Raw genomic sequence first — 18,878 nt, 5'->3', positions numbered from 1 at the left:
ACTGAACATGACTTGGCACCTATTTCTGTCCACTGCAATCAGTTACAGCGATGCACAAACTGGAGCAAATTGAGAACAGTGTGTTTGTTTTTTTTTTCCCAACCATGCTTTTCCACGAATCATGAGGCTTGTGTGCAGAGAAGCTGCCGTTCTGCAGCTTGAAACAGTAGCCTACTTATGTTGTGCAGCGTAAATCAAGTCTCCTGAGCCGTCACAACAAGCCTGCGAATCAGAGCAGAGAGCCCTATCTCATCATCTGTCCACAGTCCCGTGTAACTTAATCACTCAAATGAAGCAAGCTCAGACAATAAGTTCATACAAGATCAGAAATTGTATTTGGCAATTTTTAAACAAGTGCATACAAGTACAGCTAAAAGCATTTCAGTTTTGCCAAGTGCTCGTAGAGTAGCATTAGTCACATTCTACGTTAAACAGGAACTGCCACCAGACCTAGAAGTACATCAAGAGTTTTGTTAAACATCAACAAAGAGGAACGTAGTCCATTATAATGAGTACATACCTTTATCTTCAAAAATATAGAAACACAATGTATTCAAAAATCAAAAATTATACAACCATGTTTACGAAGTATACTCTTCCCTTGGGTCCAATATGTACAAGTCCGTTAGTTTGTTTGAATGGTATGTATGTGATATTTATATATTTATACTCATATTTTTGCTTCCCCTCCCCAAAGAAGTGTTCAAACAAAATCAAGGGTCCCTCTCCTTTTTTACTTTGACATCTCCTGCAAGGATGGTGGCGATTTCTCCTTGCATGAAAGCCCATGGTACGTTCGAGCCAACCAGGGGACATTTCTCTCCACTGGGACAGTACACTTCACCCGTGGCACCTTGCTGCTTTATGCTTTCCCTCGAGCACGGGAAGCAGAACTTGTGAGAGGGCACAGACGGGCACTGAACAAAGTGTGTGTCCTCCAAACGCTCGTGGCACAGCGTGCAGCACAGGGGTATGCTGCCCGGTACCGAGGAGTCCGGAATGCTTTGGGGGTGCACTTGGTCCATGCCTGGCACTTGGGGGGTACCTGCACCAGATGCATCTCTCTGCGCCAGCCTCCTCTGATTCATGGAGGAGGGTGACAGGGGACTGCTGCTGTTCCTCCGGGTGGTGGAGTGGACTTGGTTGGCGTCCTTGGGAGAGCTGTTCCCACCTGCATTGTCTGCCGCCATGATGAGTGCAGCCATGGGGGACTGGCCGTTCTGGGCTGCCTCAGGTGGGGTGGTGCGGGAGTGGGGGGATATTGTGGAAGGGGGAGAGGCAAAGCTTGGCGGGGGAACTGGAGGCATTTTCAGTCCGTCAGTAGGTGGTGGTAACCACTGCTGTCCTTCTCCATTGAGCTTGGCAGCTGTCCCCTCTCCCTCTGGTTCAGGAGAAGCTTTTCTCTTCATGCTCCGGGGGTGTTTTCCTCTGTCTGGAGGTGGGAAAGGGTTAAACGAAATAGTTGAGTTGCACAGCTCAGACAAAGATCAACAATTACACTGGAGGGGGAGACATGCATTTTTGCTGCTCCCTGCTGCACCACGGGCTACAAAACAATAATAACAAACACGACAACTAAGTGAAAAAAATATTTCTGCAGCGTGAATTTTGCAGACGTGATACTACATCCATCATGAGATCATTATTAACCCCTTCCTGTGCTTGAGAGGGGCAATAAAGACAATGTAAAAATGACAACTGCACAGAATACTGTTGAATTTTAACACCGCCGGAGGCTTACCTGACTTTGAAGCCGTGGCGCTGGCCTCATAGCCCATAACCCTTTGTTGCATGGCCGCATGGTCTTTCTTGAACCTGTTGTCGAAAGTGTGCAGAGCCATCAGGTCCCTCACCGTTTTGCCCTTGCCCATCCAGTCCGGGTCTGCCCTGTTTTTGTGGCTGTCGGAGATCTCCGGCGTGAGACTGTCCGGTCTGTGCTTCTCCTTCACCTCCCTGTCGTGCTCGGTGCTGGAGACCGAGGCGGGTCTCTTGCCCATGTCGGCGGGACTACCGGCCGTCAGTGCGGAGGGAAGCCCCATCTGGCCCGGTCTGCCGTTCACGGCGTGCACCGGGGGCATGTTCCCGTTAACCAAAGGCACTAGATTCGGGGGCACCGTGCTATTCCTGCGCGGGTTGGGGCTCTGGCGGTTCAGCTCCGGCGGCTCGTCGGGCTTGGGAAATCCATTGGGGACGGGGATGCCGTTCGCCTGCCTGCCCGACTGATACTCGGGACCCAGCCTGGGCGGGCGGTCGGAGGAGAGCGGGTAGCGGTCCAGGGGCTGCGGCGGCCGGGAACCGGGGTCTCCCGCCGCAGCGTGGATCTCTTTCCCGGAGAGCTGCGACTTCCCCGGCCCGGGAGACCTGCCCTCCTGAAACCCGTGAGCCCTCTTGAGCTGCCGGGCCGTCTCGATGACAAACTCAATGCGGTCTGCTCCTTCGTAGTTGACACATCCCCTGCAGACGGGCTCGGTAAAATCCCAGATCATGGCCCACGGCATGCGGGGCAAGTCGCATAAATAACACGACTGCCTCCTGGAAGAAGCAGCGACCGCCGCGGACGACATGGCGCTCGTCGTCGACCCCCCGAGAAGAAAACCCAAAATGTTGCTCTCCCCCGGGCTCCGTTCAAAAGCGAATAAAGAGCAAGTTCCGCTGGTCGAGGAAAAAAAAACACAAACTGGTCCTCTCCCGACTTAGAGAGCAGCACGGCAGAAGTTTTCGAGGGAGAAGTTCATGTCGGTGTGTACTTTACTCCGGCGCCGCCGCCTCGACTACTGGCTGGACGTGGAGCAGTGACGTCACCGCGGAGCTGAACGCCTGCTTCCACTTCAGTTTCTATTGACTTGATTTCTTCGACAGACACCCCCCCCCTCCTCCTCCCCCCCCCAGTTTACTGCAGCCTCTGTCACTCACTGCCTTCTTCTTCTTCTTTTTTATTATTTATTTAATTTTAATTTAATCACTTGAACCTCTGCCAAAACTGCGCCCACTTCAGCTCCACCGCCGCCTCCGACCCACAGCTCGCACTATTGTTATTATTATTATTATTATAAAACATGCAAAAAAAAAAAACAACATATAATATATATATATATATATGACTCCGGGTGTCCGTCGATATCAGCCTGCCTGCGACTAGTGAGAGATTTTTATTTAAGGAAAAAAAAAAAAAAAAAGTGTCTGTAGGTTGGCAACAGACCGCCAGGGGAATAATAATAAAAAGAGGCTCTCCAGCTCCTCCAGTTGACTGCTGCTTTGTCCTAAATTCAGAGCGGCTCAGGCTGAAAAACGCTCGCTGCAGCTTGTTTTTCTCAATGCACAGCGCCTCGACGCCATGAGCTGCTACTACTACTGCTGTGCAATGAATGAGGTGGGTCGACCCTAGGAAAAACAACTAGGCTGCTGTAATCCAGCGGCAATTTGTAGAAATATAATCTTTAAAAAAAAAAAAAAAAAGATGTGCAGCACTATTAGACAACATTTTCTTTTGTTATAGAAGCATTAAAAGAATTATAGAGAATATTTTAGGATTAACAGAGGGATTTTACTGCCCACATTTTTTCGCTGCTGCTCACTTTTTTCTTGTGTCAGCTTGCCAGCATGAAGTCATCATGTACTGACCAGGGTTTTTAGCAGCGGTTAGATAATATTTTCCTTGCAGTGTTAGTATAAAAAAGAAAGAAAAAGGCGCCTCCATTAGCCAGCAACCAGGAAGCTCTGTCATGAGGTGGGGATTTCCAGCCAGCGTGTTGTAAACTTGAATGGATCGGGGGTAACGGCATGAATATAGCTCTGCCCACATTTTATTCTACTGCACTGAACAGTCAGTCACCCACTAAATGAAATGACACTGGGATGAATCAGCCATTCAGACTCTTTTTTTTTTTTTTAGTAAGTTAACAAACAGCACAAAAAAAAATTAAAGAAGTATCAGTCTGAGAGGTGTAGTAAGTAAGATTAATGACTGTACTATCATGTTGTGTGTTTTACATGATGGAAAACAAGTCATATACCAAAAACCCAGCCAAAATCCCCTTAAGTAAAAGTGTAGGTTTGAACTGGAGGAGTGTCCCAGTAGTTCAGATTCCTCCCTCTCATCTGGTCTCATTCCAACTCATTGCAGCTCAGCCTCGGGCTTTGGGTGAGGCAATGCGTCTGAAACCTGCAGACACAAAGCAGGATATGTTTGTGCAAGTCCATGTGACGTTGGAAAGAGGAAGCAAGATATTTAGTCACGTACCCTCATCCGCCTCACCCATCTAGGGGACATCAGGCCACTTGGCTCCCTGCCCGTGGCCGTGATCACGCACTGTGGCATGAGGCTTTTCTTTAAAGGCTTTTCCATCAACAAAGTGAAGCAGCTACGTTGCTCATCTGTTGCCACCAAGCACCTCTAATTGTTGTGCAGCTGCCATATGATTTTACACCATTATTGTTGTGAAGCTGCCGACCAATACTACACAGTAATATTCCCTGCAGAACATTTACAAACGTCACAAGGTTTTAACGCCCTCGGTGTTTCTCTGACTGTAAACCACTGTAGTAACACACCGTTTCCCATCACCGCTTTCTCTCAGTCGCAGTCCTTGGTGGGTGAACAACACTAGGAAGTGCTGTTAGGCTTTATGACACAGTTAGGAAGTGACTGTTATGAGGGGCAAAATACACAAATTCTTTCCGTAAGATTGGTGGGAAACAGTTGCCTAATGCTTTGATCCTTAAGTTTCCACTCAGCTGATGTTTGTGCAAGCAAATAGCTGCACACTATTATGCAAGACGGAGGCATGCTGAGATTCAGTTAAATCCTAAATGACCTGATTCTATAATAGGAAGATCCATTGATTTAAAAAAAGAAAAAAATGCCGCAGTGGTTTCAAAGCAAAGGCAGAGTTGTTGTGAACAGAGGCGACAAAGGTCTGACAGGAAGCCAGACATGCACAGATGGCTCTGATTGGCAATATGAACCATGTATACAGTAAAATCACCACGGTGTGACCCGGCTGACGGCCATCTCATTTGAGTCTAGCCACTAAACCAGATGGAGTAGCTGTATAATGCAGCTCTGAACTTTTTTTTTTTTTTTTTTAAGGGGTATGTAAATTGAGACATGCAGTAGCTAAATAAAGAGTGAGAGGTAGGTGACGGCCAGGGGAATACCCAGCATGTGACAGCATCACAGACCTGATGAGATGACGTTATTTTTGTTCTATCGCTTTCTGAGGCTGTTAAATTTTATATTGGCCATCTTTTATTCATGGAAGTGAACCATTACAAATTCTCTCTGAAGTTTTCTGCCCAAGCGGCGCACATCACTGGATGTTTTCTGAGTCTTTTCTCTCTTTCTCTCTCTCCCCACCAATATTTATGTTATATAACCTCTTTAGAACAAGCGCTGAGGCGAGCACTGAACTGAACTGTAACATGTTGCATCGACATGAAAGGAGGTTAGAACAGGACAGTGTGAGGACGTATAAGTGAAGTTTGGCATCTGCTGTAGTGACCTACTTTTGAGATTAATAGCTGAACACAGTGGCAGAAGAGAGGGAATGTAAGGATGTAATGTGCACGCTTTAGAGAGCTCCTGTATATGTAACAGAGAGCGGTAACCATGGAGATTATCACTGTACCCCAACTACCATATATATCCTGTTTACGGTGCTATTTATAGCCACAGATTTGCACTGCATGGATTAGCGCACAGATAAAATTTGGGGAGCTCAGAAAGATAATGTCAAAGCTTCCATCTGTCATTTTAGCCGTTTCCTGTTTTTTTAATGAAGCGTTAGCCTCAGTATGATCTATTGATTTTCTGAATGGATTGAGTCTGTGTTGTGGTTGCGGCGTGTGCAGAGCAGGGGGAATTATGAGCGGCAAATGCACAAAAAGAACAAATGAAAACATAAACCGGGATTGTAAGGAGTCGACTTTGATGTAGGTATAAAATGGAGGAATTCAAATAAAATGGAGGGTCGACGGCGAAAGGGAAAAATGTGCTGGGCGGCTGGAATCTGGGGGCTGGAGGCTGCAGAGGTGATGTCATTGGGCCAGAGCAAGAGGCGAGTGAAAAACAAGTCTCTCTCTTTATTCTGATCCTCTTTGCAGTCCCAGCAGGGGGGTGGGGGAGTGGGGTGGGGGGGGTTGGTGGGGTTGGTGGGGTTGGTGGGGTTGGTGGTGTTGGCGGTCGGCCAAGGCAAGGGCTGCTGGGAAATGGCAAAGGATGCCAAGCAGGCCCCACCGCCAACATTAGAAGCTCACATCTTTGTTCTCAGAAACCTGGTGTGCTGCCAAAGGCCTCATTTCGGCTCCATGGCATGATTACACTGGATGTAGGCCAACTACTGAGAGCTTGCTCGCTCTCCCTCCCCCCCTCTCTCGCTCTCCCTTTATGTTCCCTCCCTTGACTCTCTCTCTCACTCTCTCTCTCTCTCTCTTTTTCCACTGCCTTCAAAAGCTTTCTGCCAAACATGCAGCAGTTGCCATGGCTGCGGAGAATGGAACATAAAAAAGTGAGTAATGAGTCAGGCTTGGACCCAGATGTGCCACATGTGTATCCATTTAGAAAAAAAACAAAATGGTAACATATCCCCTTAATCTGCCGGCCTTGTCAGGGGACAGACGACTTAAGTAAATAGCAGAGGGCTGAGAGAGGAAAGTGGAGGAAAAAAAAAAAAAAAATCCCCACAGAAAAATGTAAATGAATGCAACTGTTTTCACATCCATTTTTAAACAGAGGGTAGTTTCAGTGGCTTGCAGCACAGATTCAATTTTGGCAACCAGGAACAGAAAGACCTGAACTTTTGCCTCTTTAATGCCGTGCTTACATGAGCTTGCATGCATTGTGAGCTGGTGACATCATTTCCTGTCCGGTGGAAACCCCCATCTGCAGCCTATATATATACACACAGTGTGCATATGTGTGATCTGTGCACAGCCACAACCAGACACTGATGTAAACAACCTTTCACTGGCCTTTTTGTAGCAATAACAGTCCATATAAATGAATTTGATCTTAGGTGGCCCACTAATAAGCTACTATTAGAATGAGTATCATTACCTGCACATATAAACAGCATCTTATTTATTGCCCATAAAAGGCCGTTTCACGCCTGACTCATACTTGTTATGTTTAGCATACTGAACTGAACTGTGCAGTCATTCCAGCTTTGTGAGCGACTCAGATAAAATTTTCTAAATGTCATTCAGCTGCGTTTTATCACACACATTTATAATTCCCAGAAGGACAGTGTCGTCCACAGCCACTCCTGCACTAGTTTCTGTGCAGATGTTCTCTTCTTCCGCCTTGATTGATCCTCCTGCAAACTGCCGAGGGACCTGAAGCACCACGAGGCTCTTTGTAGTATATACTATAAATATCTACGTACACTAAGAGTTGTGAACATGTGTTTACATTTATATTTGGACACATAGCATTTTTTTTTTCAGCATCTCTATTCAACAGAGGTTATGTTCCTTTCCTTTTTCTAGTTGAACCAAAAAGAATGAGGAGTATTTCATGTGTTATGTAACCTCTTCCTCTGAGCCAAAATAAAACCTTCCCAAAGTAGGCTTATTTATTGCCGGAGCTCCTGTTTATTTTTGAGCTGCCTCGCTAGAAAATGGACTCTGACATCCCCGGCACAGCAGTTAACACAGCATTCAGGCTCAGTTTGCTGGTGCAGAGGATGCCGTACTATATTCAAGTGCGGGCATTTTTCATTTTCACATTCCTGCTGTCCTTTTCTGTCTGCACCCCCATGATTTGTATCAGCTCCTTTGTATATATTCACTCTTTCAGCAAAACAGTTGCATAAAACCCTGTTCAATAATACATACAAGTATGTGTGTGTGTGTGTGAACATGCATATTTATCAGCCCTTTGCTTAGAAGATATTTTGGGGATTGCTGTTGGAAGAAGATCAAAGCTGCTCCTTTTCTAGTAACATTTGCCTTGAAAGCAAAAGGATATACAGAGTGATTTCTGTGAGGTACAGAATACAGCATAACGTGACGAGAGGAAGGAAAGCCAAGTGACCTAATTGAAAAGCCTCATTTTGGGGAAAACTGTTCATAAATGGCATATGGCTTGTTCAGATCAGGAAAGTACGGAGGATCAGTGGATTAATGAAACTGTAATGTTGTGGTTACATTCTGAAAGTGATATTTCTGCAGTTTTCCCACAATTAGCCTCGAAAACATTTACTTGGAAACAGGCCTTATTTGGTGGTGGTCATAAATCAGCCGAGGTTCCCGTCACAGATTCCACAGATGCTTCACTGCCCTCTCTTTGATTTTCTGGTTTATGGAGGATGTTTCATCGTACACTGCGAGCATCTGTGCCAGAGATGTCCTTCCTCCCCTTTCCATAAAAGTGCAAGTTGTCACGATGGTGTGGCATTCATTATCTGCCTGTGGTTTTGCAGGCCTGGCCCCTGAGCAGCTAGCCCCCCATCTGTGTGATACAGTCCCTTTAACCACAGTGTCTGCGCATCTGGGCACACGACGCCTCACCTCCTTCACCCACTTCAAAGCCTTCTGTCACAGAATAGCTCCATGTGAAAAGCTGAAATAGATAATAGAGCTGGAATCACGAGTATAACTCTGTTTGTGCATTCAAGGACAGCCAAGAGGAGGTGAAGGATAATCATAGTTCATTGCAACTTGTGGCATCTTTTCATAGCCTTCTATCTGTTTTGATAACACTGCACTCACTAAAGTTAGTAAGTCTGGAACATGGTGACATTGTTGCAACAAAGCCTGACAGGCTGGTGAGATAGGATGAAGTCCAAATTTTCATATCCAGATCATCTTTGAGATTTTGTTTGAATGTAAAATCAAAAGTGAGAGTGCTGACACTGTCAGCGATGATCTTTATAGTCTCAACTCTGACAAGTACATCGGCTCAAAGCTGAACCAAGTTGGTTGGATGTTCATGAGCAACAGTTTGAGTAATAATGGTAATAATTTTGTGTTAATATTGTTGTTATTTTTTGCCACTGTTATCTCCAAATACATTTGGCAATTGGTTAAACCTTGGTGATGGTAATAACCAATAAAAAAATAGATTCAATATGTAATAAACTATTCAAATTTAAAATTCTCAACGTGCACTTTGGCTGCGTCCTTGACTCCAACATTCATAAAATGCACTGTCTGTCTGATCCATTACAACCCTGTTGCCCTATATGGAAATTAGGCTATTGTTGTCTTTACTGACGGAAGAGGGAGAAAATTACAGAGCCCTGCTGAGAGTAGAAATCATGACAACAAACCATCAAATGTGAAGCAGAAATGTGGATTCAGCGCCACAGATGGAAAAATGTGGATAAAAATAAGTACGTTTCCTGCCTTTGTAAATTCAACTACCTGCTTTACAGTAATGTTAGCTTGTCACTTGAATGAGCCGAGACACCACGCAGAAAGAGCAACGTTGTATCCACAGCTTATTTTATGAGCAGGCTGCATTTGAATTCATTCAAACAAATTATGTGCTAATTTAACTTTGTTCAAACTCGATTTTTTTTTGACAGCCCTTGTGAGTAAAATGTTATTTTTAGCCACTGATAGGAATGATGGAAACTACAAAAATAAGACCCAAGTTGATATAAACTGGAATTATCCTTTAACATATTAAATACATCCCCGTGTTTTTATGTATAACAACAGAAATGAAAGTGATGACAGTCTTCATATAGGAACTTAAGATCGCATTACCTCATGCTAGTTTTGCAACAAAGAAAATGATAGATGTTGTCATACATACACTCATTATGCCCAACAGGCACATTGTGGATAGTTTAGTCATAGTCACTACAACAAGCTCTGCTGAAGTGGTGCAGTAATACTGTGGGAAGTACACAGGATGAATAGGAGAGTCTTGACGCAACAGTAAAGTCCCAGAGGGGTACAAAAAGGACAGAGCGCGGTGGGAAAGTTCAGTGCCCTTGAAGAAGCCTGATAAGCATGAGGTGATATGAGCCTGTGTGTTTGTATTGTGCAAATTTGTAACGACTACGAGCGCGCTGCTGATAGGAGGCCGTCTTACACCATGTGTTTGCAGAAAACCTGTCTGACCGAAGGGCACGTTGAGCGGGGTGTGGCCGGTGTTATCAGTGTGATTTCAGTTTGTGATGGTAATGTAACACTGGGTGTATATTGGGGTTGTTTTACGCAGTCATCAGACAGGTTTGGGCAGAGGCTGCTTTCAAGCTGTTTTACCATATGAAAGGTTGTGATTACTTCTTCCCCCTCCCTCTGTTAGGTGATGGGACCCACATTGTTCAGCAGGCACACAGATGTGTAACTTGACCTTGCTCTGTGCTCATTTGAATTCTCTTTCTCTCAACTAAGAGGGATAAAGTTCACCTTCGCCGTGTTGCCACACAATGGGAGGGAGGGGCCAGACAGCCTTGAAGCGGAAATGGTTTCACACTGGCAGACATCTCAGGCTACACCCAGGGTTACCCTGAACACAACACCTTCCCTATTTCCACACTACTCACATGTACATTATCTACTTTGCTCATCAAGAAACATCTTAGCCGAGAGCACATTTGTGTCCTGCTTCCTGCTCTGTGTGACTCTCTGTGACTCTCTGTTTCTCTCCTCACATGATAAAATCGCTCTGATCAAAAATGCTGTTGCCTAACAACAAGATGAGCAAAGTTCACCTCTCATGTAACTATGAAAAAAAAAAAAAAAGACTCCAGCTCTCACATGATCGTTGCCAAGTTAACCATTTACAGCAGAGGGGAAGAGGGAGAGGCCGATTCTGGGTAAACAGGTTGCTGTGTTTGCTGTGTAAAGCAGTTAACCTAGCTATTCACTGCCTCACCTCTCTGCCCATTAACACACAACATGCGGGGACGTGAAACTCGTCAGGCCACATGTCATCCTACACCAACACAAAGCTCCTGCCACGAAACAATGCATGAGGGCCGTCGGTGCACTGCTCCCATTATGAAACTGCTCTGTCACAAGACGAGCGCCTCACAGGAATGCTGTTGTGACACATGCAAGATGTTGACACAAGGGTTAAACATTGAACCACTCACACACAAACACACACACACACACACACTTCAGCTGCCAAAAGGGCGGGAGCCTTAACCGCTCCAGCACCGGTTGGTCTGCGGCTTGTATTTATCTTTCCACTTTGGCTGGCTGCATCCTCCTCAGCCTCCCAACAGTCGTCAGGTTTATCAAAGGAGAAGCCGTCTCTCTCTCTCTCTCTCTCTAACTGCAGCCAGGTGCAGCACAATGTAATGATTCACACAGCAGACACAATACACCACAGCAGGTTGCCTTGCATGTTTGGAGATTTGCAGAGGTCACTGGGTGCGTGTGTGTGTGTGTTGGATGTCATGTGGTGCTGATCTCTGAGCTCGGTGCTGGTGCAGAGGGTTCAGCAGGAGTTCAGCACAGATTCATTATTCATGCATTTCTCTGCTTCAAATGACGGTACTGAGGAGCCTCTCCTCTCTGAAAGGGTCTGGAGTTTTCACTGTTTCCACTCAGTTCAGTTTTTTTTTTTTTTTCTTTGTCAGTTGTGGAGTACGATAATTTGAGAGGAGGTGTATTTATTCATGTGCTCAACAGGGCTGCATTTTAAAAGTGTTTGGCATTTGTTTCTTGGATTCAGATGTTGCCATGTGCCATAAGAATAGGAAACATATCTGTGTAATTCTTTACAGAAGGGTGTCTTCGCTTTAATGTGTGTTGGCAACGCTTCGAAAAATCCCTGCTTAACAATTCTAGGAAAGCCAAGCCACCTGGAAATCTCATGACTTCCTGAATCTAATTTCCAGGCCGAGCTATCAGACTGTCTGACTAGCAGCTTTCATTGAGGGGTGTAAACACTGAATGTCAGGCATGTTTGCCAGAGCCAGTGTTGAATCAGGCATTAGTACTCATGTAATGCCTGCAGTGAACTCGAATGCCCCTGCAAAGCCCAGATTATATTTTCTCCCTGTCTCACAGATTTATAGTGCTCTGTGAACTGCGAGAAAGCTGGCACTGGCTGGACTCATGAGCAGGCCTCTGCACGCTCCACATAGTCTATTCCTGTTGTTTTCAAATGCAGTCTACACCACACTCCAACCATATAATAACAGACGTGAGCTAAGTTCTGGCAGTTTTTTGATAACCTGCAATTGTAATCTGAAATGTGCACGGAGCAAACAAGGCAACAGAAAAACAGAGCAAAGGTATGACACCACCAAGGGAGAATCCAGAACAAAATCCCCTCTCATGTCACAGCGTGCTGTGTTGGCGGACTGTGACCTCATCCAAAGTTTACACACCGCCGCCCCACGCTGCTTTGTTATCTTCAAAACTTGCAAACCAGCACATTCCAGCCCTCAGCGGCAACAAAAAAGTGTCAGCGTGCAGATCCTGCTGTGCTGTGAGAAACATGATAAGCAAATAGACGAATACTTCACTAAGTGAGCAGCAGCAGCAGCAGCAGCAGCGGCAGCACAGTTCAGAGAACAAAAACACACCGGCAGATACACACACTTTCAGAAGCAGAAGGCCAGAGATGTATATAGGTCAGCTGTGGACTCTGATTAGAGCTTTGCGTGGCTGCTTACTCAGCAGCCTGCACCAAGTTTAGCTCGTTTTCAGTCTTTTTTTAAAACAGACCACAGGGTAGTAAATAGCTACGAGGAGGATCACAGCCTTCACAGCTGATTGGCTTGATGCTCGCCTGACATAAACAGGAAGCCGGTTGTGCAAGTCAGGGAGGCGAACGAACAAAGACGGAAGGACCAGAGACAAGCAGAATGTGGTGGCAAGACAAAGACAGAGTGTGTAAAAGCCTGAGGGATTTAGATTTGAGAGAAGAAGAAGGAAAAAAAAGGTCTCTCTGTTTGTAGTGTGCCATGTGACTCATGGAGGCTTGTGATTCACTTCTCTGCATTGTCAGCAGGCAGTGAGCAATGATAATGGTGATGATGTGTAAACTTTGGTGTGTTCAGGGGGGTCGGAAAACCAAAAAATAATGCCACATATAAACTATCTATACATGCTGACTAATCATTTGGTAAACCAGATTTTTTTTTTCTTCATGTTTATCTTTGTATCCAGTTTGTTTATAATGTGAATGAAATCCTGGACCAACGTGAAATATTAGACTACTGCTGCTGTGAGTTTAGGAGCCAAGCTCATGCATTTATTTACACCATTCAGCTGAAAATGTCCCTGCGGATGTCTGCACCTCTAATTATACACTTCTCTTCAATATGCAAGGAATTTAAATGAACTCCTGTTTTTATTTTTACCAGGTTGCATCACTTATGTAAGTGAATTGCACAGTGACTCATGCACAAATCTAATATATGTACATATATTGAATATAAAATAAAAACATAAAAATGATATACAGGACCTATTAGAAATTGGAACAATATCATATATTGACATTTATGCTTGTATTGTTAGGTAAACATATCCATCCCAAAGCCCATCAATAAATGGTCACATATAATTTTTATATGTATGTTATATGTTATTCTAATAAATTTGCATATATAAATGAAATATATAACATACATGGTTGCAACATGTTATAAAATTCATCAGATATTTTTAATATATGTACATAGGCAGATTTACTATAGGTATTTCATATATGTTATAAACTTATATCTTCATATGTGCAGATGATGTATTTATGTCATAATGATATCAGTAACATGTATGACAACATCATTCTTGTTGCAGAAGCATTTATGTCATGGATTACATTTCTGTATCGGATGATTCCACTTCCTATAATTCACCGTTTTGGGTTAACAGCCAAGAGGTCATAGTGTAATCTGATGATGACAGGTTGTGTTACACTCTGTTATCTCCTCTGATAGCTAACCGTTGTTGAAGCCTGTGCTAGCTCTGTGTGCGAGGCCCTGGCTTGTTGCATGCTTCTCACAGGGCCATGACAGGGCAAAAGCACATAGTGGAAATAATGAGTAACATATCAGCCCTGCTACCCAAAGAGCATTTAAAAAAAAAAATACACCCCTCCCTCCTTCCTCCCCTGTCAACCTACTGTCCCCATGCCTGGCTTTGAAGGTCAGATGAGAGACAAGAGAGAGCACCGCCACCGCCACCTCCGACTGACTGGTTCAAACAGGCCCTGCGAGGCAGGGAGGGAGGAAAGGGGTTGGTGGTGTGTGGGGCGTGGCCCACTGAGCATGCCCAGTGAGGAGGAATGCCATGTGATGGCAACACAGTGGGCTCTCCCATCTGCTGATGCAGTGTGCACTTCTCGCCCCGGGCCCTTTTCCATCCAGTCTAGTGAGCAGCCAGATCAATTTACTGTGGAATGAACACAAAGTCAGCGGCTGACACATACACACACTACACACACTACACACACACACACACACATAGTCACACATTCTTTATGTAGAGCAGCGATGCAGAGCCCTACACTGCAGCAGGCAGACAAGCACGCATAGGAATTTACTCATGCATGCAAAAAAATAGTAAGACAGAGGTTGAATTCAAGGGCTGATATATTATTCAGGGAAACTCCCTCCCAAGTCCAGCTGAAGTTTGCAGCTCCTCATCCTCTAACACTTGAAAGCAGAGGAGCTTATATTGTGGCCACTTCCTCCGTCCAAATTCCTGTAACATAGCGCTGACTCATCTGATCCACGCCGGCTGAGGTGCCTCGATTTATCGTGATGGCTGCTGATGGCATTTTTTAAGATGAATGGTGCTGACTGACATTTTCATTGTTGAACTGTGTGGTAGTTCATCAACCCTGTTTCACTAAAAAGCCAAAATAAGAAGCATCATTTCTGGGGGGGATGATATCATCTGTCTCCAGACACACACATGCATAGTGAGACCACGTGTGTGTGTGTGTGTGTGTGTTTTCCCTCTTATGAATAATTGAGGAGCTTTGCCTTGTGTAGTTGAGCAGGCGCTGACTCGGCACCCAGGGTGGCACACTTAACTACTGTGACAAAATGGTGTGGCGTGAAAAGTGACATTTAAAGCATATTGATGCTGAGGCGTGTTGTCGGGCTACTTAATCGTCTGTGTGCGACAAAGCTGGTGAGCACGCTTGCTCCGCTGGCTGGAGTAAAACTTTGAAAATGCAAAGAACAGTGTGTTCAAGTGAGAGCTCAAAAAATGTTAATTATCTTGGCTGAAGGCAAATCAAGGTGTGATTCAGTTCTACTGCTCACTCTTACATTATATGAATAATTGAAACATATTGTGGTGGGGTTTTAGGGAGGGGGGGGGGGGGGGTCGTAATGTGTTCTTTTATTTGCAGAGTCACGCCTGTGCTTTCTGATATGATAATGAGTCCACCCTTGAGTAATTGAGCTGTGCTTTAGAAAATCAGCCCAGGCCTAATGGCGCATTGTCTGGAGGATGATCAAAAAGCAGCTGAGATGAGGCTGAGATGTTCTCCAATGATCCACAGATGACACTGATAATGAGGCACTTGAAGGAGTTTTCAGGCGTGACGGGCACTGCGGCCGTCTCAGTCACGAACCCACCGAGAGAGGCAATCGAATTTCATTTTCCGATTTGTCTCTCAAACCTCAATCAGATGCAGATTTTTTTTTTCTTTTTTTTTTTTTAGCGAGTGAGATGTCCTTCACAGCTTTGTCCTTCATCTCCCTCCCCCTCTTTGACCCTCAACCCAAAACCATTACAGCCCACTCCAGAGTGAGAACCGCAGCCTCCCTGCCCCCCCACCCCTCCTCATCTCTGCCTCTTGCTTGAGGGTGTCTAAATAAGGAACATCAGACATACACGCCACCGACTCATGTGTCTCTCTGCAACGCCCCGTGACCTCGATCCACCCTCTTACATTTGAATATTGTACACACTGATCTTTCTGTAATACTTTATAGCAGCCCCATGTTCAAACACAACCCGTGACCACATGTACACAGAAATATTGCCAACAAAAGACAGACAGCTGCAGTTCAAAGCTTAGCAACAGCTGTGTTCCATTGTCTAACCGGGAGCTGACTGACATTTGAAGCCAGAGATGGCTGCCTTTAAACGCCTCTATTCTTTCCCTTGCCTTCCCTCTTATTTGCTCCCTCCATCCGTCCCTCTTTGTCCTCCGCCGCCAAACACTTCTCATTCCTGTGATGTTTTGGGTATCGCTGAGGTCTGCCTGGATACCGCAGTGTCTCGGATTCTCACACAGTAACCGTGGAAGCGCAGAATATGCTCCTTATTTGCCTCCCACAGAAGGCAGACACTCAATCCAACCTCTCCAGCAGAGATATAGTTGGCAAGCTGTGTTTTGTGTCCCCCCCCACAACCACCACCACCACTTCCACCACCCTCCCCTACCCCATCACTTCTCCCTTCCTAGTGTGTGTATGTATGTGTCTTTCAAGCCTTTCGTTTCCCAGAAAGGAGCCGAGGATTTATGAGTGCATGAGCCGCTGCGAGCGACATCTCCAGAGAAGGATGAGTGTTTCCTGCAAACAGTTGGGAGGGGAGGGGGAAGAGGCACCGCTGTGTGTGTGTGTGTGTGTGTGTGTGGGTGGACAGCTCTCATAGAAACACTATCCAGTAACACTTGAACAGCGTCATCAAGGGGAGGTGTGTGTGTGTGTGTGTGTGTGTGTGCATGGAGGGGGCGTCTTTCTGAGAAAAAGCTCATGAGGCCTGCAGACCTGTGATTGACAGTTACCTCTGCTGATTACTGCCCCTCAGGGACAGACTCTCGACGACAGCTGCTGCCTCAAACTCACCCTGAACTGTTGCTAACTTCAGGTTCACTAAATACACCTAAACCCAGAGTTGTCAGCTTAAGCGTAGCATCCAAATCCCTCTTTCTGTGTTTGTTTCGAGGAACGCTTTGCTGAAACCTGACACAGGAGGACTGCACAATCCCGCAGAACTGACACGTATTTGCAAAGTAACCGAGCCCTTCATCATCACTCTCTCTTTATCCTCCACCATTGGGTGCGGACGTGAGGAGTAACAGTGACTTCATGGTGAGTTGTGTAAGAGCTCGGGGTGAGGCTTGAAAACCAAGCCATGTGAGACAAATGAAAGTGCTGATGCGCCGAAAAGAGAGCCAGTGTTTCTGGAGGCACGCAGAAGTCAGATGTCAGAGTCAGAGAGGACAGACAGGGTCTGGACTCATCGGGGGCTGTGTGGACAGTGCGTGGTAAAGGGCCAGATATGGAGGGGTGGGGTGGGGGGGATCTATTCCAGTGGAGAGAGAAAGGTCACAGTGTAAGCTGATAAAGGCAGGAGGCAGAGCTTGGGGCTGCTTCCAGGCCAGCGAGTCAGCTGACGCCTGCAGCTGTGTTTGGAACATCAATATGAGCCTTGTTCAGCCGCCCCCCCCCTCCTCCCCTCCCTCGAAAAATCTCTTTCTCCCTCCCTCTCCTCCTCACTCGGCATCTCCTCTCACCACTCCCCCTCCCTCCTCTCCCCTCACTCTGTTTCCTTTTTTTTTTTTTTTCCAGCTCTGATTTATGAAAGTAGGGCATGTGCCCATAACTGCTGCATCAAGGCACATGGCTGAGCCTCCAGAGGCACTAAGGCTCTGTTTACATCAGCCCAGACAACTGCACCGCATTGCACAATCGCCACAGGCAAGCTCTGTTATATAAAGCACAGAGCCACGCTGGCTCCATTGTTTTTGTTTTTCTGGTTCACCCTGTTTCCACCTGTAATTCCTGAACTGCACAAATCTGGAAGGACACAATGTCTTCTGATCTTTGACATGTCGCTTAACGCACCCTTTCGCCAAGGACTGAATGTGTCAGTCATGCACCGAGCGTCAAATTTCACTTCTCCCAGACTGATGTGGTGGAAAATTTATCAAGCACATTTGCAGCAAGTAGCGAGGGAACAGCTCCAGGAACTTCAATGGCTGTTTTGTTTAGCAGAGTTTGTTGTTTTCAGCTATTTCACTCAGTCTTGTGCAGGATTTCAGGGGCTTTGTGGTTTAGGTTTATTGTTGAGAAGTACTGGAGCATGAGAATATTATAACAAAGAGAGCGACAAATACTGTGATTTCAGCGGTGAGCGTGTTTGTTTGGGGATGACAATTAGTCCCAAATGAAGCACCGCGCCACTTCATGATCAGTTTCCATGACAACAAATCAGACTGCTCAGCCGGTGGAAGACAGAAAAATGTGTCCTTAATGAGCACAAAATAATTTGAGCCAGGAGCCTGAGACAACACTGATAAGACGGCAAAACTGCACCATCACGTTGTGAGCATGAGGAAGGAGCAGATTTAAGGTTGGGTCCGAATGATTCATGAGAGAATCTGCGTGAATGAGCAGGTCGGAGGAGGAGATAGTAAGAACATACCGTCATCCGTTCCTTTAAACACACAGACACACAGATGGGGTTGCGTGGGTGTCACCTGTCAATCCAACACCAGCTGCTGTTATCACAACCCATTAACCATTCATACAACTTAATGGATTACAGGCCATATTTCCACAGCACGGCCATGAACATGAGCCTGGGAGTGAGTCCATTGTTACCTTCCCTGTCTGGATGTATGCTAAACCAGTGCTGACTCAACAGCGGGCCACTAGCTGCAGCTCCATGCCTGAGCCTCCTGGACTACAAGGACACACAATCGCTTGCAGCTGAGGGCTTTGGAGCTGGACTCTTTCCGATATTTCTGCCTGCTTGTGAGTCACAACAGGCAGCGTGCCCTCATGTTAGAGGCAGGGTCAGTGCAGCCAGGCCTCTGCACACACAATGCTGCACTCATTACTCCAATTTTCTGTTCATGAAAGGAATCATCAGAGATGCTGCTGCTGCTGCTGTTCAGCATGGAGCACATCACTTATGTTCTTGGCATGGCTTAATTTGTCTGTGTGCCTTTTCCAAAGAATAGAGATGCTTTGTGGTGCACCCAA

The 18,878-nt window shown here is 45.8% G+C and overlaps 1 protein-coding gene across 1 annotated transcript; it reads right to left on the bottom strand.

Annotated features, from left to right (window-relative positions):
• Nucleotides 1-312: 312 nt before the first annotated feature.
• Nucleotides 313-2,763, bottom strand: irf2bp2a (interferon regulatory factor 2 binding protein 2a). The gene is made up of 2 exons (XM_071481143.1): nucleotides 1,742-2,763; nucleotides 313-1,432 (listed from the first exon to the last, which is right to left on the bottom strand). Exons 1-2 carry the CDS (start codon nucleotides 2,562-2,564, stop codon nucleotides 714-716), a joined length of 1,542 nt encoding a protein of 513 aa, XP_071337244.1. The 5' UTR covers nucleotides 2,565-2,763; the 3' UTR covers nucleotides 313-713.
• Between the last annotated feature and the right edge of the window lie 16,115 nt (nucleotides 2,764-18,878).

This window comes from Trachinotus anak, unplaced genomic scaffold, assembly GCF_046630095.1.
Source record: "Trachinotus anak isolate AG129_WGS33_773 ecotype Australia unplaced genomic scaffold, CSIRO_AGI_Tana_v1 ptg000007l, whole genome shotgun sequence".
Taxonomy (NCBI): domain Eukaryota; kingdom Metazoa; phylum Chordata; class Actinopteri; order Carangiformes; family Carangidae; genus Trachinotus; species Trachinotus anak.
The sequence above is the reverse complement of the archived record's forward strand: the minus strand, read 5'-3'. Positions and strand labels throughout refer to the sequence as shown.

Bases quoted from the DNA above. Each gene is read 5' to 3' on its own strand.
- irf2bp2a (XM_071481143.1), bottom strand. From the start codon at position 2,564: ATGTCGTCCGCGGCGGTCGCTGCTTCTTCCAGGAGGCAGTCGTGTTAT. The intron at 1,433-1,741 runs GTAAGCCTCCGG...TCCCACCTCCAG, and splicing joins CGCCACGGCTTCAAAGTCAG to ACAGAGGAAAACACCCCCGG.